The sequence below is a fragment of the Calcarisporiella thermophila genome (genome assembly GCF_041956535.1).
Source record: "Calcarisporiella thermophila strain CBS 279.70 unplaced genomic scaffold VTP21scaffold_8, whole genome shotgun sequence".
Lineage (NCBI taxonomy): Eukaryota > Fungi > Calcarisporiellomycota > Calcarisporiellomycetes > Calcarisporiellales > Calcarisporiellaceae > Calcarisporiella > Calcarisporiella thermophila.
Genome location: NW_027192198.1, coordinates 641,218 through 666,460, shown reverse-complemented (window position 1 = coordinate 666,460; position 25,243 = coordinate 641,218). Strand labels below are relative to the sequence as shown.

Sequence of the window (25,243 nt, the reverse complement as noted above, 5' to 3'; positions counted from 1 at the left end):
GCACCTATGAAGAAGAAGCAATCAATAAGAGCATAATGGGGAGCGAGACCAGGAGCTAGCCCAATGGTGCTTCACTGATGGAATGGGTAGTCCAAAGGAATGCCAAATAGGCTCAGAGAATAATTAACAATTACCGTACGATGCGAAAAGCCACTGAAAGAACACGGATGCGGTTTATTTACGATTCAAGGGATCAAATCAAGCGATCCTTAGCAAAAGAGAGGAGACAAACTACGTAGCGGATATGGGGATTAACGAATTAAGGAATTCACCATGTACGGTGGTGACTGTTTGTTCTCTTTTGTGGGAACACAAACCGCTTCATAAAAAAAACGTGGTGTCTAAAGACTTCAAATTAAAAGTTGACGTCACACCCCCAAAGATTCCTTCCCCCTTCCCCCCCTCCCCCAAAATGTTACAATGAATTTCATACTATATGCTGATATATATATTTTTTTGCTATCGAATACAGACATGGAGTTATATCAAAGTACGAATTTACAACCGACGATGGGAAGACAACAATCTGGGCCCCATTTTTGCCCTCAAATGAAGGTCAAGTCGACGTCTCCATTGGTAGTTTGCATTTGTATCTCTGACCGCGTCACCCCGGGCCCTTTTTTATACCCACTCTTCATCCAAGGCTTATTTACATCGAAATGCAAGCGCTCTTTCCCATTGGCCACTCCAACCGTCGCTTGTCCCAGCGCCGTCTTCATCGAGAAATAGCCTTCATAAGCTGCATCGGGGACATTCATATGGACATCTCCATTTACGGATTCAGCGGAGAGGTGAACATCATTGCCGGCAACAGGATACACTTCAGCTGCAATCTCTCCATTGGTGGAGGCAAGCTGGAGATCCCCGCCTGTAATAAAAGACCCCTCCACGCGGCCGTTCACGCTGGATACATCAATCTTTTCCGACTTGAGATTCTAAAGGATGGGTTAGCAATTCCACTCCAGTGATTCCCATTTTATTTTTCTCTACTTTACCTGTACTATTGCATCCCCGCTCATGGTGAATGCTATGAATGTCTTGAATTGGACTCTCGACATATCCTCTACCCTTATTTCGCTATTCGGCATGTTCACCACTAACTCCCGCAATTCCATTAGTTCAGTGGGGACCTCTATGACCATGTTCACCTGTACACAATAATCGGGGCGTAGAGATTGCGGCACCGATACCTTGAGAGCGTAGTCCTTGGTGGAATCGCTTTGGGATATATATACGTGGTTTCGAAGCGAATCATCATTGATGCTAATGTTGAGTGTGATGTTCAGATGAGTGGCTGTAGGATCTGGTGCAAGACGAATGGTAGTGAAGCCGTGCTATGGACAATAGAAGAAGAGGTAAAGCAGGAAGGAATTCACGATACAATCTGGAGTTAGAGAGGGTTGCCACGCTTACCATCACCCGACCTTCCACGGAAATGGAGGTGGTGTGGAATTGAGCTGGATCGACAAGAAATTCTCTTGGCCCATCGAATGGATACATTGATTCCTCGTCGCATGGGACGTGCTTATGGGCTACCGGCTTTTCCATGCTGCCAGGGGAAACAGGCTATAGAATTCATAGCCATTAATGCTGTTATTAGGGGAGGAAATCCACACTAAGCTCTTACACCAATGCTAGGGGCGGGCATAAAATATATAGCAACTCTCAAAATTACACATATGGTTAGGATGACGACTAGCCATGTCTTAAACGAAACTCGCTCCGCCTTCTCGGCTAAGCTCCCGATGGATGATGCTAGCCATGGGAAAAAGGATGCAATGAATGAACCCTGAATAAGGTTGCAATTTCTACATGGAAGAGCATACGAATAAAGGATCGGATGAGCGAGCGCTCTTGCAGCTTTTCCCCCTCAGGCGCTCCCTCTTGTGGAAGCCGCTCGTATTCAGGATCGACCGTAAGTCGCGATTTTCCCATGTGGCAAAATGGGTTAGGAAAATAAAAATTCCTCAGGAGAGGGAAAAATGGGCGGACTATTTTTTTATGGTGATCGGTTTATGCAACTTTGCCACCACGGGCTGGTTAATTTGCGGAGCCCTAACACAACACGCGTTAGACGTTTATTAGTGAAGACATTTCAGTTCTCTTCAATACAGAAAGATGATCGCTCCTAGCTAAGGCTAATTGAAATATAGAAACAACATGATGATACAAGTTAACAGTAGACTAGGCTCGGCTCGCCCCGAGAATAATGTCACTGGCTCGCTCTGCCACCGCCATGGCGGGCACACATGTGTGCCCGGCGGGAATCGTTGGGAACACACTACAGTCGACCACGCGTAATCCTCTGACCCCGCGTACCCGCAGCTCTGCATCCACGACTGCCATCGGGTCGGAATCGGGTCCCATCTTGCAAGTGGACGTGGGATGGAAGACGGTTTGTGATTGCAATCGGATGTGCCTTCGCAGTGCCTCTTCCTCGGTCTCCCCTTGCTCGATGCGTGGGACGCAGTAGTCGTACAATATCCGACCCGAAAGCCTCATGTCATCCCCTATCCGCTTGCATTTTCGGACAACCTCGATCATGAGCTCCCAGTCGCGAGGGTCAGAGAGGTAGTTTGCATCCACCACGGGCATATCGAATGGGTTCGCAGATGCAAGCGAGACACTCCCAGACGAGTACGGCTTCAACAAGATCCCACAAAGCGAGAAGAAATCACGGGTGTAGAAGTCTGCTATTCCGGTCGTCGTCTGCTTAATGGGCGAATTGCAGCCCAGAAGCGCGTTGATGGCAATGGCCTCCAAGTTCGGCCCGCTGTAGGCACTATTTCCGGGTTCATTGGGCAGATCATGCTTCCAAAAGGCGGCCGCCTCGGCTACGTGGGAGGTTGCCATCCCCGACCTATGCCGCGACCACTTTTTCAGCTCGGACACCACATTGGGGAAGAAGGTGTGGATGGAGTTGCCTTTCTGCGTAACATAGTTGAGGGAGCATAGGAGGTGGTCCAACAGGTTCTTCCCAACCCCGGGTAGATTGGCGACGGGGCGGATGCCATGCTGGCGAAGGTGCGACTCTTCCCCGATGCCGCTGAGGAGGAGGATGTGTGGAGAATGGATAGCGCCAGCGCTTAATATAACCTCGCGATTCGCATAGACTTTGTGTACTTTTCCTAAAGAGGATCGGAAATGAAACGACGGTCAGCATTGCCAAAGGCATTTGCGAAGCTCTTGGAACACAACCCACCGTTAACGTGCTTTTTGAATTCAACCCCAATTGCTCGCGGCTGCTCGCCGCCTTGCTCGTCGAACAAAATGCGGGTCACATGGGCCCCAATGGCCACGGTCAAATTGGGCCGTTCCCTTAGCACTTGCGGAGAGATGAAGGCCGACGAAGAGGACACGCGCTCCCCATTATAGAGTAAAGCCTACGGAAATTTCAAGAGACGACAGGTTCAGCTCGCCGCACTGAATGAGGCCGTCCGAGGGGATGGCTGCACACTCACCTGGAATCGTCCTGCTCCTATCAAATTTCCCTCGGAATTGTTGAAGTCAATAATGGGCCCGAGATTTTCTCGCTTGCACGAATCGATAAAGTCATAGGTCAAGACGCCGGTATAGGTGGGGTAGGTGACATCCACCTCGCCGTCGGTACCGTGCGCCTTCACGTCAAGCGGAAAAGCCTTGTTTCTTGAAGGGTGTATCGTCTCTATTCGTTTGAAATAAGGATATAAATCTTTGAAGGACCAGCCCGGGTTGCCCAGTGTCTCCCACTCGTCATAGTCAGCGGCTGCGCAGCGGGTACAAACCATGGCATTGATCGAACTAACAAAAGATTAAAAGCACAAACATTCGAGATGAATCGGAAGAAAGGGGCATGGGGCTGGTTGGATTAGAGCTCACCTTGAGCCTCCAAGTAATTTTCCTCTTGGCCAGACCATCTTGCGATTGTCCAGCTGAGGTTGTGGGGTTGTCAGGATGTTCCAGTCAACCTGAAAAATCCCCAATGAGCGTTAGCATTCTGGATAAGGGTAATAGAGAGGGTGGGAAAATTTCTCAACTCACGGTGGTGCCCCACATTCTTTCCATGGAAACCGGCATGCGACTGAATGCAACATTGTGATCGCTTGGGCCTGCTTCCAGCACGAGCACTTTTACACGCGGATCGACACTGAGCCTGTTTGCGAGAACGCAACCAGCGGTTCCGCCTGTTCGATCAGAATGGGATGAGTCTACCACCCATTATTCCGGAGAATGTCAATGTGTCATGTTACCTCCAATGATAATGTAGTCGTATCTGTCATTGCCAAAGGTTTTCGGGCTGATGTGGATAGGATAGGTGATGGTGTCCATGCGGGAGAGCAGCAAACGCGAGAAGATGTTCATGATAATATTGCGGACATAGCTGATGCGGGGGTATGGATTCAGAAATTTTTGGCGCGCCCGGCGCCGCAAAATGACCACCACAAGGAAGCTGGCAAGCAGGATCGTATGCAGCCTCTGGGAGAAGACACGTTGAATCTGAAGGGAAGACATGGGATTGGTAGGGCTGAATCAGCGAGATAAGCAGATACAATAACAGCGAGGCGAGAACAGAGCAGAAATGCAGCAAACGTTACTTGGGAAAAATTTTATTAAATAGGGTGTTCGAGTCTATAATTTCTGGCCGCACTCGCTTCCCGCGATCATTCCCCCCACGGCTCTCTATTTTTTTCACGGGATTGTGAGCTTAATTTTCTACCCTCCGCGGATGCTCGCCAGAAATGTCTTGTGACCATCCCTGCTATAGATGGAAGGCCTGGCAAAGGTCCTCCAATCCAATCTGGGTTTATTGGTTAGCAAAAAAGACCCTGTTCATTTTAAATACGGCCAACTCTCGACAAGATGAAGAAACTGGATTTAGATGGAACAAAATTAATAGTAACCAAACTAAGGTGCGGTGAAGATATACAAAGTTGCCGAAAGGAGAACCAAGCTAATACAGCGCTTAAACACCACAGCTATCCAGGGTGGGATGGGGGGGAGGGGGGAGGGAGCCGCTGCGACTCACTCAGCCTTCCGGCTGACTCGCCCGCCTAGCTTTGAGGATGAATTCACTCGCCCGCTCCGCAACGGCCATGACCGGATAGCTGGTATGGCCGGCCGGTACCGAGGGGAACACGCTGCAGTCGACCACCCTCAATCCCTTTACCCCGCGCAAACGCAGCTCCCCATCCACCACCGCCATGGGGTCCGTGTCGGGGCCCATTTTGCAAGTCGAAGTCGGATGGAACATCGTGTCGGACTGCAGCTCAATGTGCCTTCTTATGGCCTCTTCCTCGGACTCGTTGGGCTTCGTCTGGGGAACACAGTAGTCCCGCAGGATCATACCCGAGCGCTTCAGATCCTCCCCCACACGCATACTCCGCCGCACCGCCTCGACCAAGATCTTCCGGTCGCGCTCGTCCTCCAAGTAGTTTGGATTCACCACGGGCATATCGAATGGGTCGGCGGAGGCCAGTGTGATGCGGCCGACCGAGTTTGGCTTGAGGAGGATGACACAGATGGAGTAGTAGTCCCTGGTGTAGAAGTCGAGGAATCGCTTTTTCATGTTGAGGTTCGGGGAGTTGCAGCCCAGTTGCCCGATGATGCCCAGTGTCTCCACATTGGGCCCCTCGTAGTGCTTGCTGTCGCCGGCGGTGGAGCTGGGGGGGAGCTCCACCCGCCAGAAGGCAGAGGCCTCAGTGAGATTGGAGGTGACGAGCCCGGTCCGGTGTCTCATCCACTCCAACACGTGCGGGATGGGGTTAAGAAAGAAGGAGTGTATCGACATCCCTTTCCTGGGGATATAGTTCAGACTGCATGACAAGTGATCGAGTAGGTTGCGCCCAACGCCCGGCAGATGAACGACGGGGCGAATTCCGTGTTCGCGAAGATGCGCTTCGTCGCCGATACCGCTAAGGAGAAGGATGTGTGGGGAGTGGATGGTGCCGGCGCTTAGGATGACCTCGCTCGTTGCAAACACTTTGTAAATGGGGCCTAAAAAGGGAGGATGATCGCGGTTAGCATGGTGATGCAGAGATAGAATTGTGAGGGGAACATAGAGGAAAGAAGAGGGTGCCAGAGCGCAGGAAAAGTAAAAGTAAATAAGGAAAACGCACCCTTTGGTTTTCTTTTGAATTCTACTCCAACCGCCCGTGGCGGCTCTCCGTCCCTCTCTTCAAACAGGATTCTCGTCACATGGCACCCGATCGTGACATATAAATTGTTTTTCCGTGCACGTATCAGCTCCGGAGGAATGAAGGCTGACGAGGCCGACACTCGCTCGCCTTTATGAAGGAAAGCCTAGGATATGGACATCGTGGATGAGTGAGGAGTAGGGAAGGTGGCCCTGAAATCAATGCGATGCAAGAATGCGCACTCACCTGCACCCTCCCTGTCCCGAGCACCTTTCCCTCAGAGTTGTTCAAATCGATGATGGGTCCGAATCCCTCGCGGACACATGCGTCGATAAATTCATAGGATATTGGACTCGTGTATTCACCATAGGAAATGTTGAGATCGCCGTGGTCGCCGTGGGCATTCGGGTCGATCGGAAAACGACAGTTCGGTGGGGTATGGAAGGTCTCGATTTTCTTGAAATACGGGAACATGTCCTTGTAGGACCACCCAGGGTTACCGAGTGCCTCCCACTCATCATAGTCTGCGGCGGCATTACGGGTACAGACCATAGCGTTTAGGGAGCTATTGATATACAAGTGCAGCGGGATGAATACATTAGCGGAAAATGAAATTCAATAATTAAAAAACAGGCGGAAAGCACCTGCATCCCCCCAGCATTTTGCCCCTTGGCCAAGTTATCTTTCGGGTTTTCAGCTTCTCTTGAGGAGACGTGAGGATGTTCCAGTCATACTGCTTTCCATGATCATACATGATTAGTGGCGGATATTTGGAAGATGACAGAAATCACAGATAATACGTACGTCGGTGCCCCACAGCCTTTCGTATGCGGACGGTGCGCGACTAAATGCCTGTTTCATGTCCAATTGCCCGGCTTCGAGCACAAGGACCCGCACCTGAGGGTCGGCGCTAAGTCTATTGGCGAGCAAACAGCCTGCGGTTCCCCCTTGAAGGATCCATGGGACATTCGATGAGATTCAAGTGGCAAAGCCCGCAGAGACAACCATCTCCTTACCTCCAATAATGATATAGTCGTATTTCGCATTGGCGATGGAGCCCGGCTTCTTGCGGATGGGGTATGAAGGAAGAGGCGGCAACAGGATGTGAGATAAGCCACGGTAGAACATGGAGGAAGCCTTATCAGGGACAGAGTAGGGATGGGCAGACTTGGAGCATTTGTAATCCGGAAACATGGATGATGCCGAGGAGCAGAGGGGGGGGAGGATTTCATAATACTTTCAGCTGAAACTCGGAGAGCTTAAGGGGAGGTGGCCGAGGCGACGGCCAGGCCCATATAAACTAATCGCGATTTTACCAAGAATAGAAGCCCCTCTGTTTTTAATATTCTGGGCGGAGATATTTTTCGTTTGTGCTTAGAGCTGTTTGGCGCGTCGGAGGCCCTTGATTGAGATCGCACCCAATGGGGCGCGGCCTCCAGCAAGCCGTGGGGGTTTGATTCGGGCCATTGCCATACGAAGGCTATGTTTTCTGCCGTGGCCTTGGCCGCCGGCCGGTTTTAGGGCGTGACCGACTTTTCATCTCCCGAGAATGCACAGGCCGGCATTGCTTTCAAAACCTTACTCTGATCTCGCCAATCAACTGCTCTTCAGCCCCCAGCCGAAAGCATGTCATTGCGACGACGTTGCGGCCTATCGCGAGCGTTCCAGACGCAGGGTTTATGGCAGAGGCCATCATGCGCGCTCAATAACACAGCCGTTAGCCGGGGCAGCGCCGGACAGAGCCGCGTCCTCCGGAGGAGAGGGGAGGGGCACTGCCGGCTGGCAAGGGGGAGAGACCAGTCTTTGCACGAAAGAGGGCGGGGCTTATGTTTTATTCGTTCACCTTATGATTGCAGGAGAAAGCGGATTCCATTCAAAGCGGATATAAAGACGAGTGAAAGAAGAGCTATTCCAATCAGTGGATCGCCAGTATCGTATTTAAATAACAAAAGAAAAAAAAAATAGAAAAAGTAAAGAAGATTATCTTTGGTGTCCTATCGAGAATAAAAAAGATGATAGAATATGGATGATCATACATGGGGAAGTGAAGCAATATATATAGAGGGGGAGAAAGCGAGAGAGAGAGAAAGAAAAAACAGGATGCATCATAGAATAAAAACATGCCAATCGGGGGGGGGGGGGGAGAGAGAGAGAGAAGAGGAAAGCAAAGAGAAGAAAAGTAAAACAAGAGTTCAGACCTTATAGAGATGAAGGAATAAAAAAAGAATTATTCTAAAGTAAAAAAATAAATTGGTGTTGAGAAAAAAAAACATTATTACTATTACTATTGACTACTAGGAGGCTGATTTCTGCGCGGCTATTCTATCTGCAAGCGAACCGTGGTTCTCTTGATATTCTGTCTCACCCGGGCCAGAGATCATCCTACCTTCTGTGTATTGGGACGCGGAGAATGGGGGTAAAGGGTATGCGCCATTCTCCTGTTTTGCCTCATTCCGCTGGCCGTTCAAATAGGGATGCCGTTGTTCAGGGGAGGAGGGGGAGGAGGGAGTGGAGGACCCGTCACTGTTGCTCTGTGGCTGCGGCTGTCTTTGGGAAGGGTAGGAGGGCGGCGCATTTCGATGAGGCTGCGGTGGGGGCGGCTGCTGCGATGGCGGCAATGGGTCGGCACCGGAGGGCGCAAAATTCGGCGGCGCTCCCCCCTGATAGACATAGTTTGAGGGGGAGTGAAACGGCGGCGGCGGCGGCGGTAGGTATCCCACATAAACACCTCCTCCTGCATGCGATGGGTATTCTGCCGATGTCATTGTTGCTACATTTCCTATTCTCGCGGTGGCGGGCGCCGCTTTTCCATCCCCGCCTGGTCCTTGCACATAGTAGTCGCCACCGGTGACCATGTGCCCGGGGATGGCATACACCGTTCCTTTCTGGTCAAGCTGCTGCTTCAACTCGCCGTCTTTTCCACCGGCGTTTGCATTGGAGTCCGCGTAATGGCCAGGACTCCGCCCACGCACCACGATTGGGGCCGACTGCGCCGCCGCAACCTTGATTTGCTCGCCGGACTCGCTACACACCCCCCATAGCTCCACAAGTAGCACATAGTACTGCTGTGCTGCACGACGCTTCCCATTGTTGGCCGTCGCGGTCTTGAATTGGAGCCGCTCAAAGCAGGCTACATTGGCTCGAGGGCCCGACACGAGTGAGTTTGAGTTCGGGTCTCCCCCGGCAAGGACCGGTTTGGGCACGGGAGTCGTCTGGGGCCCTTTGTCGCGTTTTGGCGTGTGCTGCACAAGCTCCACGCGTCTCTCGCTGTTGGACACGCGAGCATTGATGCCGAGCAGAAAACACGAGACCACGCGCAACTGACCCGGCGATGCCTCCACCATGCACGGGACCACCGCGTCCTCCAGCACCTCGCGCTGCACCCCTTGCACATTAAACGCGCAGCTCACGTGGAAATAGTTGCGGCGATAGCAGGTCCAGTCGTTCTCGGCGATGAAGAAGCCCTTGTCGGTTTTGGCATGCACGGTGACTCGCAGCTCGTTCGTGCGGTCCATGGAGTAGAGGGTGCAAAACTGCTTCGTGGGGTAGAAAAATGGGGCCATCTCGGGGGTAGGGCTTTGATGCTGTTCCACGGCGCGCTGATTGCGGCGGAACTGCAGGGGCTGCGGGGGATAGGGCGCAGGGTGCTGCGTCGGATGCGCATGATATTGGACATTCGAACGGGGAGTGAAGCTATGGGTGAAGGGGACGCTATTCTCCTGCTCGGGATTGGAGACCGGCGATGAAACGCCTACACGTTGTCCCCCGGGGAGCGAAGCCCCATATCTTCAGTCGATGGAGTTACACACACATGAGCATACATTCTATGGAATCACTAAATACAGCACACTCCTACCCATCATATACACCGCTCTCCTCCATTTTAGTCTTAATGGGAGGCAGCCCAAAATGCTGAGCAATCGTCTGCTGATGCTGATACATCGCAGGAATGGACGGAGAAAGGGATGAAACGGAGGGGAGCAGATCTTTTCTGTCCATCAGGGGCGCGTTGGTGGGGCGTGTGTACTGGAACGATGGAGTGTACACGTTTCGGGAATGCGGGGATGGCGGCTGAGGAGTGGAAACAGGATGGTTAATCTCCGAGCGTTCCGTCATGAAATTATAGTGGGCCGGGGAGAATCTAGAAATCGTAGGGTGAAAAGAGGGAGAGTGTGATTAATGGGCGTGAAAAAGAGCTCCATGCTGGTTTAATGGCCGCCTCAACATGAGAAAATCGCATTTGCTTAAGGGGAAAGGGGGGGAGGGGGGGAAGGGAGGACAACCCAAAGGAAAGTCGCACAAGAATATCGAGAGTCGAACAATCACTCTCCACCGCCATTTTACCTTGTCAATCACGAACTTGTTCCCAAGGGTGTTAATCTGCTTCGAGGGGGATCGCTCGCTCTTCCTCTGCTCAGTGATATTCGAGTGACTCGAACGCTTTAAAAAAAAAAAGCAAGAGAAAAAATAAAAAATTGGCAGCTTTTTCCATCTATAACCAAAGCCACTATTGCTCGCATTCTAGGACGGTAACACTTACACAGTTTGTGACATTGGAATTGGTAGCACATCCTTTTCGTATTAACATTTTTAAGCTTAAAAGCCCTTGGGCCTTCCATAAGAGCCCTTATTAAGAGGGCCGGTTTTTATAAAAAAAAACTACTCCGGCAATTTATGTGTCGCATCGTCATAAACTTATGATTTTTACTTGAATTGAATCGAGCATCATGAGATATCATGGATCGCAAAGGTGCTGACATCGGCCGAGAATGAGTATCGCTCTACTCTAGCAGGTTTTGTATTATGTGAATTCGAGAGACGAGAGAAAATAGGTTCATCACTTCCGTCTCGTTTTCTTATTGACCGAATGGGATCGGCCACAAAAGCAATGCAACTTAATGGATAGTTCCATTCTAATAATTTCCAAATTATGACCCATCTCTTCAGCAGAATCGAGTACTTTTTATCTTTGCCCATTGATCATTCTTGAAATAGACCATGGTAAATAAAGAGTTAATGGTCCATAAGGAAACTCAAAAAGTGAAATAGAAGCAAGTGGTGTGACAAGATGTCGGCTACAGCTCAAAATAGGAATCTATTCGTATGAACAGGGCGAGAGAAACCCCCCAGTCCACAGGAGGGTTCGTGGAAAACTGCTTGGGACGCCAACAGATGGATGTTTTGCTGCCATCCTAGTTAAAGGCTAAGTTGAGTTTCATTAACAGGCGTAGCCCTCCAAACACTGAGAATTACAATTTAAAAGAAGTATATGACAAAAATGCGTTTGACAAATAAGAAATATGAGGGGTAGTATAAATAATACCAATATACAATCAATGGTGGCTATAGCTATGTCGAAAAAAAAAACAATCGGTCAATTGGAAATAATTCATGGTGTCTAGCTAGAGGTGTTTCAAAGCACTGCTAGTGTCTAGGGGGACCTAATCAACAGAGAATATGTCAGCCGATCTCAAACGTCCAACCCCAAAAATGCGGCCCGCCTTCTCACCTTGATGATGTCCCCTGAGCGACTCGAATAAGCGGGTTTTTTGATCGCGCTTGATCTTAATCTTCATCATGCGACGAAGTGAGTCTGGACAGTCGAGGCAGAGCAAGAAGGGGAACTTTTCATAGAATCCCTCGCTAATTTCCCAAGACTGGGGCACCAGTGGATCCCCGTGGCACACTGCCGTGTTCATCAGCTCGGAAAAGAAATGCTCGATGTCATAGTTTCCAGCAAACATGATTAGCTTGTCCCTAGATCCAACATAGTTACGCAGAACTCCGTGTCAATGAGAAAGAAAAGAACGCGGGGGATAGAGAGATCAAGCAGAGTGCAGTAGAATACTCACCGCATGCGGGGGCAGGGCACCATATCGATGCGCTCATCGTGTGGTACTGTTTTTTGCAGATAGGTAGGCTTTCCTGTTTCCGGAATATCGGTACCGCTCCGTAGTCGCATTGCGATGATGGCGGCCGCTTCCACCGTATTCATGTTGATGTTGGGATCGTAGAGGCGTTTGCCGGAATGGTACTTACACCTTCCGACCATATTTCGTTCGCATACGTCGCGCTCTGGTGAGGAGTTGTCTCCGCTGCCATCATTGGAGGTGACAGGAGATCCGAGCGAGAGGGGAGGAAGCAATTGATTCATATTGAAGAGACCGCCAGGTGGCGAGGAATCAAGCGGCAGGTTGGGCGTGATGGGAGTTGTCTCCACGTCCATGTTATATTCGGTTTTCGGAGGGATAAGCTGGGGCAAAAAGCCATCTCCGTTGAAGAGACTGCGCGCCACCTCCGAATCCATTTCGGCCGTAGCCCTGGACCCACATTCCTTTGGTAGATAGTCGTCCGTTAGCTCTAGCGAATGCAAAAACTCCGATGGCTTCATTTCCCCAGCGCCAAATAGCTGGCCAAAGCTTTCATCCAGTTTCTCCAATGGCATCTCGTTTGTCTTCATAATGTGCATGAATCCCAGCGAAATCTGCCGTAATAGCAGATTTTCTGTCTCTAGGTTGTCGACCATAGCTTTGAGGCAACGGATCTTGACGCTGCTCTGGTCATCGCTCTCTCTCAGTTTCTGCAGCTGCTCTTCAAGTTCCTTAAGATGGCGTTCACGGCGTTCGCGGAAAGCCCTCTGCGCTGCACGATTTTGGGCCTTTCGAAGTTCGGCAGAGTTGGGGTTGGGTTTACGGCCAGGCCTCTTTTTCTGAGAGGAAGTTTGTAAAGTGGCGGAGGTATTACTAATTTCAGTGTAATCACTGAATGGAAAGAGCGTGGCCATAATAAAACAAAAGAATGGATGACAAAATCAAGAGCGACGTAGCTTAAGATAACGAAATAAAAGTTTAACGGAATTAGAAGGCTGTAACGGGATAATATGTATATTTTCGAGAAGCTTGGGAGTAAAACGTTTTCAATATTTCAAGTGATAAATAACAAAGCTTGGCTGAAGGGAAAATAAAAACCGAATCAATCGAAAGGGTCGGAAACCTGAACCGAGACTGATTCTCTCTCCGACCAGGCCGGGCAAGATTGTTGTATCATTGCCTAGCATTCCGGTCCATCAATTGAATCAGAATGGAATTTTTTAGACAATGGGCATGCTTACTAGGCCACTAAGGCCCATACGATACCACATATTGAATTACTCTCTTTGCAGTGTGTAACGCACAAAGAAAAATGATGTCAGAATAATTGGCAACAAGTATCATTCAGAAATACCCAACGCGAACGGTTTTTCCTCTCCTCTCGGTTTCAATCGAAATTAGAATGGCAATGTTTCATCTTACAATAGTAATTGGAAAAGAACATTTCAGAAGATGAGAATTCGGAAACGCTGCGAGATCAACGTAACGCAATTAGATATTATCCATAAGAGCACTTATTAGCAATTTAAAACCTATATGTAAAAGTCAAATTTTATTGCACCCGCCCCAGAGTACTGGACACCAGTCATTGTTCCGGCGTGGACAACCTTGCGCTTGCAGCATACTTTCTTTTTTTTTTGAATTACATTTCTTTACTACATATACCTGGCCGAGCCCTTCCCTCTTCCTCCCCCCTGCTTTTCTTCTTAGCATCCCCAGCGGCTCCCTCCTGTGACTTATTCCCCCGGGCATCAACGAGAATTCTCATCAGACACAACCCAGTTTACCAATTCACAACCTGGCCCTTGCTACCCGTCCCGCATTAGCCTTCCCCGAATTCCCCGCCTCCGCCCATCTTCTCGGGGGGATCCATTTACACTTCTCGCTACACTCCAATTACAATGGCCCCCTTCGATCTCGCCACCTTCCCCGTCTCTTCCACCGTCAAGCTTGTGTCATCTCTACTCGAATGCATACTTAAAGCCAACAACTCGCTCTCGCCCACATCTATCACTCACTTCCACTCTCGCGCCATCCCCTCCATTTCTGTCCATGCCTACCTCGCACGCATCCTAAAGTTTGCTCCATTCCCCAACGAGGCCCTTCTTTCGGTGCTGGTGTACTTCGATCGCATTGCCGAGAACAGGAGCAACCAAGGATTCATAATCAACTCATACAACGTTCACCGGCTCTTAATAGCGGCCATTGTGGTGGCATCAAAGTATACCTCTGATTTGTTTTACCCGAACACTCGATATGCCAAGGTAAATACCGCCCGCTTACGTCCCTATCATGCTTGGATTTCACTCAACCGTAACTGTGTGTAGGTCGGCGGCGTGTCTCTGCTCGAGCTCAATCAGCTGGAGCTGGAGTTTCTTTTCCTTTGCAACTTTGACCTCTATGTGCCCAACGAAGAGCTACAGAGCTACGGAGAACAACTCTTGGCTCGTGCCGCTTTACAGAGCTCCTACGATGCTCTCTCCGAACTGGTGCCCTCCGCTCTCTATCCCTCCTCATCCACCCACATGCCTGCTACGATCGCACCGTCTCATCCCGCTCAAACCGCAAATCCCACCGTTGCTGCGATGTCGAGGAGAAACTTGCTCCCATCGGAGTCGTCCCCCCGAAATGAGACCTCGATGCCCTCGTTCTCCCCCGAGAGCGCCAGCTCGGTCACTTCGCCTTCGACCCCCCTGGCATCTCATGTTTCCATCCCAGGTCTTACCAACCCAAAATACCATCCTGGCCGAACACGGCGCAAGTCGCTGACCCACTACCACCCCTATTCGCATTCCGGATCGTCTAGCGGGGAGCCTGCGACGGCAGGATTGAGTTGGGCGCCCATGGACGAAAATTGAAAAGCTCCCTTGTCCTCGAATTTTCTTATCACTACTATCTGTTTTTTTCTGTGATCACCATTGCTCAGAGAAAACCTACCACCACAAGTATCATTTATTTATCCTATGTACGATGCTAGCATTGCATCCCTTTTTATTATCTAGATTGGTCTTGTTTTTCTTTTTTTCGTCTCTTTGTTTTTTTTTCCGTCTGTCTCTTGGTATTTCGCCTCCTTTTTATTTACCTTGTATATATGTCTGTCTCCTTTTTCTTTCTCGCTTGTCTGCTTTTTTCGTTTTCTCTCTCTTCTCGAGATTGGCCCGCTTCTCCAAAAGATATATCCTTCTCCTTTTGGTCAAACTTGCAATTCATCCTCCCCCTTTGCATCCCAAATAGAGAAATTATCGATAGACTAGAACTGGCATCATATACTTTAATAATAAACCAAGCTGTGATTAGGAGTAGACGAGCAAAGATACATCAAGAAATACAGGCGAAAATAAAACTAGACGGGAACCACCCCTCCCCCTACCTCTCAAAGGTTGGCGCTGAGTTGCAATTTCTGCTTCGACACCGCTTTCTGTAATTCGGCTTCAGAGATGGGCCGAGCCTCCACGGCTGGGTTGTATCCCAACCGTTTCACGGGATCGTCGCCTCGCTGGAAGAATGGAGGGAGCCCATACAGAGTCACCACAGCAGCCCCTCCAAGCCCAATGTTATGCTGTAGAGCGTGTTTCACCTGCTTCACCTGACGATCCCCGCACCATCCACGCAACTGCCACGTCAACTCCGCACACTGCGCCAGTCCGGTCGCCCCGAGAGGATGGCCCTTGGAAATAAGCCCACCCGACGGATTCACCACGTACTTGCCGCCATAGGTCGTGTCGCCCTTGTCCACAAGGACATGGGCCTGCCCATGGGGACACAGTCCAAGGGCATCGTATGTGATAAGCTCGTTGGCGGAGAAGCAGTCATGGAGCTCCACCACTTGGACATCCTGGGGAGAGACGCCACTCCGCTTGTACACCTCTTCCGCGGCATGCTTTGTCATATCGTAACCCGCCACCTCTATGGCACTCTTTTCGAACGCTTTGTAGGAGTCTGTCGCCATGGCCTGCCCCAGTATCTCGACGGCTCGGTCTTGCAAGCCATGCTGCTTCACAAATCTTTCCGACGCTAGAATGACACACGCAGCACCGTCCGAGGTCGGGCAGCACTGAAGTTTGGTCAATGAGGCAAACACTTTCGGCGAGCTGAGCACCTGTTCCAGAGTGTAGATGTCGCGGAACTGAGAGTATGGGTTAAGCGCGGAGTGGCGATGGTTTTTCTCCGCAATCTTGGCAAGATGTTCTGGACGTGCTCCAAACTTCTTAATATACTCCTCACCAGCATTGCCGAAAATTTGGGCCGCTATCGGGGCCTTAGGCTCAAAGCCGCACATTTCAATGAGGTTTCCAACGTGGAGATCTAACCGAAAGGGAGGAAATGTTAGGGCAACTACGTTTTTCTCCCAACCCCGTAGGGCCATGTAGACTCACCCATTGGATTCGTTCGATCCTCATACTTTGAGCCCAGGGAACCCCTTTCCATCTTCTCGAAACCCAATGCAAGAGCACAATCCAATGCACCCGATTCCACTAACTGACGCGCGTTGAATAACGCTGTTGACCCAGTAGAGCAGTTATTGTTCACATTGGTGATGGGAATCTGCGACATTCCAAGCTGATAGAGTGCACGTTGTCCACACGTGCTGTCGCCATAGACGTAGCCGACAAACGCCTGCTGAACCTGGTCATAACTAATGTTGGCGTCGTTTAGCGCTTTGACAGCAGCCTCCAGGCCCATTTCTAAGCAGAAACGGAAAAATTAATCAAAAGCAACCCTAGAAATATATCCTGCTAATTTGCACACCTGGATAATCCACCTCGCCTCTAGGCTTGAGGAACTTTGTCATACCGACACCGATCTGTAAGCAGCCAGCCAACTCTCATTAATTCGTCCTGATAATAGAAATGGGAAATATCATCCACATACCACGTAAACTTTACCCATAATACTTTGCAAATTCTTAAAGAAAAAGTAATAACTTCAGGCGAGGATTCGGGTCAAGGATTGCTAGGAATGGAGGTGTAGTTATAGTAATAATCCATGTGAAATTGAATACGGGTTGTTCCCGCGGACGGCGCAGGTGAATGTGACTGCCTGCTTAAATAATGCAGTCTCGAGGCAATAGCGAAATGTAAAGATTGAGTGGAATGTTTTGCGATTTAAACATATTATACTCAACAAGCAAAGGGGCACCTTCAGACGATGTCCAACAGAGTGTCAAACTTGCAAGTCATCGTAAGTGGACCTCAAGGCCTAATAATATGATTTGGTTTTTGCTAGAGCTTGTTTCACTCTCTACATTCAATAAGAATAATTGATTTTGGTGGTTAACGATGTCTCCACTGCCCTTGGATAGTTGGCTACGACGTTGTGGCGCTCAATTATGCTATGACCGGGAAAGTGCCGACTAGTGGTGGGGTAAAGATGAAACTTGATGAGAGTTTGCCCCTCTCAAGTATAATAATGCATTATATCTCGTTAGAATGCAAACCCAGTAAAAAAAGTGGACACTGCAAACTACGAAAGATCTATACGACAGCTTACGCGGTTAACGGTCACTGTTGAAGAGAGCAATCATAACTATGGCTTGGTAGATGTCGCTGTGCTTTTCCCTCTGCTCCATCCCCCCGCTGACTATTGTTATTGACTTGCTAGACAAGTACAAACGCGCTTGCTCAATCCTATGATTTACTGGCCGTTAAACCTACGACAGAGAAAGGTTTCCAACACGCATGTTCCACCCTGGAAATTGACATAATTACACTGGATCTCTCTACTAGACTCCCTTTCTACTTAAAGCACACGACCGTTGGGCAGGCAATTGATCGCGGGATCTATTTCGAAATTGGGTATGGGGGCGCCATTCGCGGTATGTGACTTTCCCAACCTAAAATGCGCCTATTCTCTCTCTAAAACTCTTCTTCACTTCTTTGGACAAATAGATAACTCTGCACGAAGACATCTTATAAGCAATGCCCAGGCTCTCGTCCGAGTCACCCACGGGAAAAATCTTATCCTCAGTAGTGAAGCTCAGCGTGCCCTTGAGCTCCGGGGCCCATACGATGTCATTAACCTTGGGGCACTTTTCGGGCTAAATCAAGCCACCGCAAAGGATTGCGTTGCTGCCAACGGAAGAGCTGTGATACTTAGAGCGGAAACACGAAGGAATACATACCGAGCCGTGGTAGGCGCGGCACCTCTTAAAGACTTAAAACCAGAGGAGGAGTGGAAATTGGGCAAAGGAGCACCCACTGAAAAGCGAAACGGGAAGAGAAAGGCTGAGGATGATTTGGCGAGAATGGAGGGAGGCAAAGAGGATCGGAGAGAGGAGGCAAAAGATGAGATGGATCAAAGTTAGCTTGGGAGCGGATGCTTTACTCATTATTCATTGGCATCATCTTTCTGCACGAATAATAAACAGTATTCTTATTCAGTTGATTTAATTCATATTATACTTTACTCTTATTTTCGCCCCCTTCCCTCCCCCCTCACTCTAAATACAATGCAAGTCTAAGTAAGTCTAAGAAATATGGTAAATTATTGATGTTTTCGCCAAACAGAGTATCAAACACGATATTTAAAAAAACAATTCGAAGGGAGAAGAGTCATGTAGGTGTATGTATATAACAATAGTTCTCACCATCCTTGGCTCTAAGGATGGAAAATAAATAATGGATTATAGCGATAAAATAAAAATCTCTAGAAATCATGGCGTGTTATTCGAGCTTTCCCTTCACTCTACTCATCAAGCTCTCGCCCGTTTCATTCCAGACGTCGATCCAGCTCTTCACTTTCTCATACACCATGAAGGTGATGGCCTGACCCGGTGCCACACGGAGCAAACGGGGTGTCAGCCCTTTGTAGAATGCTCTCCAGCCCTCATTTCGAAGGATGTGTAGAGTCACTCGTTGGAAGCGGGTCCATCCATTCTCCTTGGTTAGATCCCGGCTCTTTTGGATCCTTGTCTTGATGGTGTCAATGGGTGCATTGGACATTGGACCAAGCGCGCCCGAGAGCCCGCCCACGATCAGGTGCTGGTAGGATGGCAGCTCCTCGTACTGGGGCTGCAGCTTGTGTAGAAGCTTTTTCACCTCCTGGTAAACGGTAAAGTTCACGGCTTGGTTGGTGGCCTGGCGAAGCGCCGTAAGGGTGACACCCTTGTAGAGCGCCCCAAGTCCCTCTTCTTTAACAATCAAGAAGGCGGCATGGCCAGCATTGCGATACTTCGGAATATCGAGGGGGTCGGTCATGGAATGGCGCTGCGCTTGAAGCCGGATTTTCACCACCTCCATGGGCGTTACTACCAAGACTGCTTCAGTCACACCAGCAGAAAGCCCAGCTAACATTCAAACAAACGTCATTAGCACTTGGAGCTTAATCCTCACCGGAAACTCTAAAGCATTCGCCCTAAACTTACCAAAAAAGGTCGCCAACGTCGAAGGTTTGCCAGTCTCCTTATTGGCCAGCAGCTCCTTATACAGCTCAAAGCTGGAGAAGCGAATGGCCATCTTGGGCACAATCCCAGAGACTACCGCGCCTAGCCCTTTGTACAGGGCAAGCGGCGACTCCTTTTTGACGATGGCCGCACCTACCCCGATAAACCCCAGTCTTTGCATCGACTGTGCACCACGGCCCGATTTTGCCAGCTGCATACGTACTTTGATTGTGTCCAGGGGGTGGCACACGCACGCCTCAGCTAACCCGGCACAACCGCCTGCAAGAAGGTGCGTAGAGAGGGATTTTCTTTGTCCTTGCTGTGACATTCTCGGCCTCTATTGTAACTAAGTGGACAAAACGAAGGGGAAGTTGGAGAAGAGCGATGGAAAAACAGAGAGTGAGGAGGGAATCAGGACGCAGCTGTGTGGAGTAGAAGCAAGAGAGAAGAACCTAGGAGAGAGGAGAGAAAAGGACTCGAGGAGATATATCAATCCCCAGAGCCATGTGATTCAAGACATTTTGATGCGCCCTTAAATTCTATTTTGACAGTTCCGCATTCTACCGAATTTCGCTGCGTTTAATCCCCGAGCCTGAAAACTAGTATAGAAAATGGCGGGATGGCATCATAAATTTCTCATGAGTAGAACAATTTTTTTTTTCGATGTTTTATTTAATTTCGGCCACCCTACATCTTCATTGGATCGGTCCTCCTCTATCTAATAACTGGGCTATATGGTTCTCCACCTTTCCATGATCGGAAGGAAAAGGGGGCATTTATCCCCTCCTGATTTTTCATAGGGAATAAATCGCAGAAACCGCCCGGCACTCACGCTCATTCGTTGGCCTCGCTTAGTCGCTTCCATTGGACAATGGATCCTCTCCGCACCGCTATGGATGGAATGATCCACTGGTGCTTTTCAAATCACTTGCGCACTGTCCGCAACCTTTAAAGTAATATGAAATATTAATTTGTTTTTTTGAGGGACACATTCATTTTTATTGACATGAATTGTATGAGGGAATAATAATGATGTAACAATAATATTGATATAGAGGTGGAAAATAGGGGGAGACTCTTAGTCAATGATACGGATGATCTACAGAATGAACACTATGAAGTTACAGATGAGATAACAGAGCTCCCAGCTTTTGAACGTAAGCACTTTGAGAGAAGCGCAACGATATTGCGGATTGACGCAAACGACGGGATGTGCTCAGAATATCACGAGAATACACCAAGTCGCTCAGATTAAAGAGGCATTGCCTGAGAGCATACTCGATATGCTTTTGGGGAGTGTTCAAATCCAGCGATTCATTCATTACCGAATAGCTGAATAGGACGAATACACCTGCGAACTGACAGCAAAGGATCCTTCACGTCCCACGCTATTTAGGCGAAAATTTTTTATTTCCTTTTGATCAGGGAAGGACGTGAATTGGTGCATAACGCGCCGACGATTGTTCACTTTGACCGTATACCCATTGCCTTCGAAATAGACAACAGAGTCTTTGTGAAGGGGATACGTGAGTGTTTTTTGGGGTGCAGGGACAAAAAAGTGAGGCATGTTATATTATTTGATTCAATTGTTATATATCTTTCGATGTGATTGTTGTTTTGCGAAAGGTATTCTGAAGAGTTTTATATATAGTTTTGCATTCAAAGCCCAAATAAAATTTACTAGATTCATTAATAATCATTCATTTTATCATCGGACCAAAAATTTTTTTAACCAATTGTGTAACAAAATTAATATGGTGCCAGGATTAATAATGATAACATTCAGGCCACGTCAGAATTATTGTGGTTAAATAAACGCGAAGTGTAGCAATAGAAAATAACAGCAAGCTGCCGATCATTCTATTCACCGTTTCAATTCTTCCCCATCACAATTCGTTCACGAAGTCCAGCATGACAGCATACATTGAAGTTTAGGAACCGCAAATCTGCCTTATGCTCTCATGTATCCGCATCCTCTGTACATCGTTAATACAACAATCTAACAACCGCGACCTGTAAGGTGCAATGTGATCGAAAGGAAATTATTGGCTACTGTTTACTCATACATTTGTTTATTGTCTCATTGAATATTTAGTATGACGTGCAAAGTGTACAGTCATAATGTCCAAGATTTCCACGTCAAATATTTTTTATTTTTGGCCAATATGGATATTCTGAGCTGAAAAGTGGCCTATCACATATGGGCACAACCGTTTTGAGAGCATGGGCATAAACACCTAGTGGAGCCACCCTCAATCTACCATGTCAACCTCTGTCAACTGCCCGTATTGGGGAATAAGCAAGTCTAGATAAGGAACTCTATTGAGGGATTTGACACATCAACTGTTGTCTATTCTTAATATGGAGTAAAAGGCAATTCAAGAAAACGAGTGTTCCCATTTCTGAAATATCGGAAAGCGTCTCTAAGCTTGGTTTTTTAAAAAAAAAAACTAGTCCTCTATTATGCGGGCACTCCGTGTTGCTTAACAAGATACACGGTGGCTCAAAGTGGAGCAAATCGTGCTCAAATATTCATAGGTATTTTGCCTATGATGGTTAATAGAAAAATGGTTAGCAGTTAGTGGAGTTATTAGTGAAAAAATAGGAGCCGCTGAAAATACGCGACTCCAAAGTGACGTATGGTGAGTCTATTAAGCTAAGGTGATAACAAAGGTCATCTACTAAGACACAATTTACCTGGAAGTTCCCGGAAGTGTAAAATTAAAAGCCACATCACAAGTTGGTATCTTCGTAGGTTTCACATATATGAAGGTAGCCATACCGTAGCAAACGATTGCAACCCATTTACTTACACTCCGCACTATCACTCCAGGTCTATGTGGCCGAAATGGGCGGAACTGATGTTGTGGCCTAAATATGAAAAGTATTCGCTAGATCACCTCAAAGAGTTATGTGATAGTTTAGAGCGCTACCCCCCCAAGACGCATGAGGGTCAGATTATTGACACGCTCAAAGAGATTACGCAGTTGCTCGTGTGGGGTGATCAGAATAATAATCCGGACCTCCTCGAGTAGTTTTTTCCATTTACAGATCTTTGTTTAGAAGCTGCTGATCATACTCACTCGCTTCTAATGCATTAAATGGTAGATGGTTCTTCGAAAAAAACGTTCATTGGTATTTCCTGAAATTGTTTGAAGAGCGCCGATCGCCGAATCTTATTGTCCAGATATTACAGACGTTAAATATTCTGTTTGAAAACATCAGAGATCCAACAGTATTTTGTATGTGTCCAGGCAATTCCTCTCCGCTCATCTATATAGGGCATGTCTCTAACTTACTCTTTATCTTTATGAATTCTTGTCCAATATTTTACTAGACTTTCTGCTCTCGAACAACTATGTAAATCAAATAATATGCCACAAGTTCGATTTCTCTGTCGACGAGATTCTTGCATACTTCATCTATTTTTTACGCACCCTCTCCTTTAAGCTCGACAAGGATACGATTCATTTCTTTTTCAATGAAGTAAGCCACACTCCTCATCTATTAACCATGATAATTTGGAATCGCTGACGTTTGGTTTGAAAGCATCTTGACGATTTCCCCTTATATACGGAGGCCATCAAGTTTTTTAATTCGGAGGAGAGTTTGATCCGCGCGGCAGTTCGCACCATAACGCTTAATGTTTACAGAGGTGATTTTTAACTTGCTCTTGCTCCACCTCCATTTTTATTTAACCTCCTCTTTGATATAGTCAATGATGAGCGGATGCAAAATTTTATCCTGGATAACTCTACTGCACCATATTTTTCCAATCTTATGTGGTTCATTGGTAATCATGGGGTCTCGCTTGAAGATCTATACAGTCAGAATAGGTAACATTTCTCTCTTTTTTTTAAAAAATATTATAATAAGAAGCTTTCCTCCATTTTATGGCCGATACTGAGCAGCTGGGTTTTTTATTAGCTCGCCTGGAAAAATCTCTAGGATTTCGTATTTTCTCGCCGAACATGGCGATTGTTTATATTACGTCAACGATATTATCAACCTTGGAGTTCCTAAGATTAATGAGGTGCTTAATCTACATATGGTGGACCATTTAATATTGCCACTCTATCTTAATGGTCTGGTGAAGCCTGAATTATTAGGCAATACCGAGGTTAGAAATTGGGGGATGCTCATCGCTAAATGCTTAATTACTTATTTTCGCTCATGTTTATACGTATCTATACGCAAATTTAGAAACCCCCTATTGGACCTGTCATTTCCCTCTGGCTACTCTCTCATATCTTCCACATTATCAAATACCCTCCTCTGATCGGCAAAACCATTCGTTTACTTTTCGCTACTTCAGGAATCAATAGAGAATTCGGTCAAAGGTATTACAAATGCTCCCCGAAACGATTGCTACTATTTCTCAATTCATTTTTATTATTTTTATTTTATTTTACCTTAGTAATATATATAGAGATGCAATCATTGACTTTTTAATGCCATCTGAGTCAGACTTGAATGTCCTGCCAGCACTTTGCTTAATATACCTAGCTTGCCGGAACCAAGGTACTATCAACCCCATAGTCTACTTCATACACCATGCTAAAAAAAATCCATTTATTACTCTCCTTCGATTATAGGTGCAAAGGCCAATACACTCATCAAGACTGATATTTACCCTCAAAAGCTTTTCCGAGCCCGCCGCATCCTTGATACTCTCACAAGCCCTAGCGCCGAGAATCTTTCTGATGGACGGCGCACCTCCACAGACTCAACCCGCTCATTTAGTAGCCGGAGCGGCTTCTCCGTTGTTTTCGATCCATATGAAGGATTGGAACCCCCTCCGCTTCCACCAAGACCATCTATTAGGCAGAGCTTGGAACAGTATAGTTCCGAAGAAATTAAAGCATCTCCAGGAATGGACATAGTCGAGGATGTGAAGCAGAAGCTGCCAAAGGATATGGAAAAAGACAAGGGAGAAGAGCCCAGGAGGAGAGATGAGCTGATTTCATACTTGGTGCATATTTTGTGTCATTCCTCGGCAATCTTCAGGATGATCACGATTCAAGTATGTACGATATGTTTAGGTTCTTTCAAAACCATGCTTCAATGAATCTTGATTTATTTCGTGGCATAGATGGCGGCAGAACTTCTCCTCGAACTGGTTTATTTCCAGGGCACGGAGCCATGTCTCCCCTCCGAACAACTCAAAAAGCTCCAAGAGGCAGAGCTGTACTTCCACTTGAAGTTACGTGATACGTTTTCGGATCGCTCAGTCCTGTCCATCTCGTTTTTGAATCGAATCGATCGTGCCGTTCAAGAGTTAAAAGTAACCGGCGAGCGGCTTGCGGAGATGTTTTTGTTTGACGGTGAACTCGTCAAACCAACCTACGCAAGCTATGAGCCAGCCGGCTCAGCAAGCACATCTGCTTCAGCAGGGCAGTCTCTCAGTACTGTAAATTCCAATGTTGTAGATGCTGTTAGAACTACGCAGATATTTATATTATTGCGATCATGTCGTCTTCGGCTCTTACGTCAACGACCCCCTTCCCTAGACTTTGTGAAGGGCACAAGTTCCGATTTGAATGATGAACAGTTTAAGTGGAATCGTCTGATGAGTTTTTTGGGCCTCTAGATGCATTTTCATGTTGCCTTCTTTAGTTATTTATTTTGAGCGCTGCCAATCTTCTTCTCTGTCTTTATCTCCTTTTTCCTTTGCATACCCAACTTACAATATGTAAAATATAACATTTTTAAACCAAACCGATTTCGTGGAGAGTTACTGAAGTAGTTCAAAAACGAACTGAATTTCGCAGTTCATAGGGGTTTATTTGAAGTATACTTTAAAAGTTACAAAAATATCAAAAAAAAGTAGATAGCCACAGAATGGCCAAAAATAAACAATTGCTAAAATCATCAAATAG

General features: G+C 47.6%; 12 protein-coding genes across 12 annotated transcripts; 4 read left to right on the top strand and 8 right to left on the bottom strand.

Annotated features, from left to right (window-relative positions):
- Window positions 1-545: 545 nt before the first annotated feature.
- On the bottom strand, window positions 546-1,935 carry VTP21DRAFT_11111 (uncharacterized protein; the record flags this gene model as incomplete). Its single annotated transcript, XM_069390522.1, has 5 exons — window positions 546-935; window positions 996-1,334; window positions 1,414-1,566; window positions 1,628-1,755; window positions 1,827-1,935. The coding sequence occupies 5 exons, from the start codon at window positions 1,933-1,935 to the stop codon at window positions 546-548; spliced, it is 1,119 nt and encodes a 372-aa protein (XP_069252661.1).
- Window positions 1,936-2,184: 249 nt separating this feature from the next.
- Window positions 2,185-4,491, bottom strand: VTP21DRAFT_11110 (uncharacterized protein; the record flags this gene model as incomplete). The annotated part of the gene is made up of 6 exons (XM_069390521.1): window positions 2,185-3,128; window positions 3,203-3,383; window positions 3,462-3,780; window positions 3,859-3,947; window positions 4,021-4,163; window positions 4,230-4,491. 6 exons carry the CDS (start codon window positions 4,489-4,491, stop codon window positions 2,185-2,187), a joined length of 1,938 nt encoding a protein of 645 aa, XP_069252660.1.
- Window positions 4,492-5,005: 514 nt separating this feature from the next.
- VTP21DRAFT_11109 (uncharacterized protein) lies at window positions 5,006-6,665 on the bottom strand (the record flags this gene model as incomplete). The annotated part of the gene is made up of 3 exons (XM_069390519.1): window positions 5,006-5,973; window positions 6,096-6,279; window positions 6,360-6,665. The coding sequence occupies 3 exons, from the start codon at window positions 6,663-6,665 to the stop codon at window positions 5,006-5,008; spliced, it is 1,458 nt and encodes a 485-aa protein (XP_069252659.1).
- A 204-nt stretch (window positions 6,666-6,869) lies between these two features.
- Window positions 6,870-7,307, bottom strand: VTP21DRAFT_11108 (uncharacterized protein; the record flags this gene model as incomplete). The annotated part of the gene is made up of 2 exons (XM_069390518.1): window positions 6,870-7,060; window positions 7,130-7,307. The coding sequence occupies 2 exons, from the start codon at window positions 7,305-7,307 to the stop codon at window positions 6,870-6,872; spliced, it is 369 nt and encodes a 122-aa protein (XP_069252658.1).
- A 355-nt stretch (window positions 7,308-7,662) lies between these two features.
- VTP21DRAFT_11107 (uncharacterized protein) lies at window positions 7,663-8,001 on the top strand (the record flags this gene model as incomplete). Its single annotated transcript, XM_069390517.1, has 1 exon — window positions 7,663-8,001. The coding sequence occupies one exon, from the start codon at window positions 7,663-7,665 to the stop codon at window positions 7,999-8,001; it is 339 nt and encodes a 112-aa protein (XP_069252657.1).
- Window positions 8,002-8,407: 406 nt separating this feature from the next.
- Window positions 8,408-10,229, bottom strand: VTP21DRAFT_11106 (uncharacterized protein; the record flags this gene model as incomplete). The annotated part of the gene is made up of 2 exons (XM_069390516.1): window positions 8,408-9,899; window positions 9,970-10,229. The coding sequence occupies 2 exons, from the start codon at window positions 10,227-10,229 to the stop codon at window positions 8,408-8,410; spliced, it is 1,752 nt and encodes a 583-aa protein (XP_069252656.1).
- Window positions 10,230-11,554: 1,325 nt separating this feature from the next.
- On the bottom strand, window positions 11,555-12,897 carry VTP21DRAFT_11105 (uncharacterized protein; the record flags this gene model as incomplete). The annotated part of the gene is made up of 2 exons (XM_069390515.1): window positions 11,555-11,870; window positions 11,966-12,897. 2 exons carry the CDS (start codon window positions 12,895-12,897, stop codon window positions 11,555-11,557), a joined length of 1,248 nt encoding a protein of 415 aa, XP_069252655.1.
- Window positions 12,898-13,884: 987 nt separating this feature from the next.
- Window positions 13,885-14,841, top strand: VTP21DRAFT_11104 (uncharacterized protein; the record flags this gene model as incomplete). Its single annotated transcript, XM_069390514.1, has 2 exons — window positions 13,885-14,247; window positions 14,311-14,841. The coding sequence occupies 2 exons, from the start codon at window positions 13,885-13,887 to the stop codon at window positions 14,839-14,841; spliced, it is 894 nt and encodes a 297-aa protein (XP_069252654.1).
- Window positions 14,842-15,356: 515 nt separating this feature from the next.
- On the bottom strand, window positions 15,357-16,873 carry VTP21DRAFT_11103 (uncharacterized protein; the record flags this gene model as incomplete). The annotated part of the gene is made up of 4 exons (XM_069390513.1): window positions 15,357-16,288; window positions 16,360-16,668; window positions 16,733-16,787; window positions 16,856-16,873. The coding sequence occupies 4 exons, from the start codon at window positions 16,871-16,873 to the stop codon at window positions 15,357-15,359; spliced, it is 1,314 nt and encodes a 437-aa protein (XP_069252653.1).
- A 203-nt stretch (window positions 16,874-17,076) lies between these two features.
- On the top strand, window positions 17,077-18,287 carry VTP21DRAFT_11102 (uncharacterized protein; the record flags this gene model as incomplete). Its single annotated transcript, XM_069390512.1, has 5 exons — window positions 17,077-17,164; window positions 17,286-17,347; window positions 17,412-17,519; window positions 17,585-17,798; window positions 17,872-18,287. The coding sequence occupies 5 exons, from the start codon at window positions 17,077-17,079 to the stop codon at window positions 18,285-18,287; spliced, it is 888 nt and encodes a 295-aa protein (XP_069252652.1).
- Window positions 18,288-18,645: 358 nt separating this feature from the next.
- VTP21DRAFT_11101 (uncharacterized protein) lies at window positions 18,646-19,692 on the bottom strand (the record flags this gene model as incomplete). The annotated part of the gene is made up of 2 exons (XM_069390511.1): window positions 18,646-19,268; window positions 19,347-19,692. The coding sequence occupies 2 exons, from the start codon at window positions 19,690-19,692 to the stop codon at window positions 18,646-18,648; spliced, it is 969 nt and encodes a 322-aa protein (XP_069252651.1).
- A 2,509-nt stretch (window positions 19,693-22,201) lies between these two features.
- VTP21DRAFT_11100 (uncharacterized protein) lies at window positions 22,202-24,954 on the top strand (the record flags this gene model as incomplete). The annotated part of the gene is made up of 10 exons (XM_069390510.1): window positions 22,202-22,395; window positions 22,473-22,606; window positions 22,702-22,850; window positions 22,914-23,019; window positions 23,080-23,200; window positions 23,292-23,484; window positions 23,568-23,704; window positions 23,782-23,885; window positions 23,960-24,387; window positions 24,457-24,954. The coding sequence occupies 10 exons, from the start codon at window positions 22,202-22,204 to the stop codon at window positions 24,952-24,954; spliced, it is 2,064 nt and encodes a 687-aa protein (XP_069252650.1).
- Window positions 24,955-25,243: the final 289 nt, after the last annotated feature.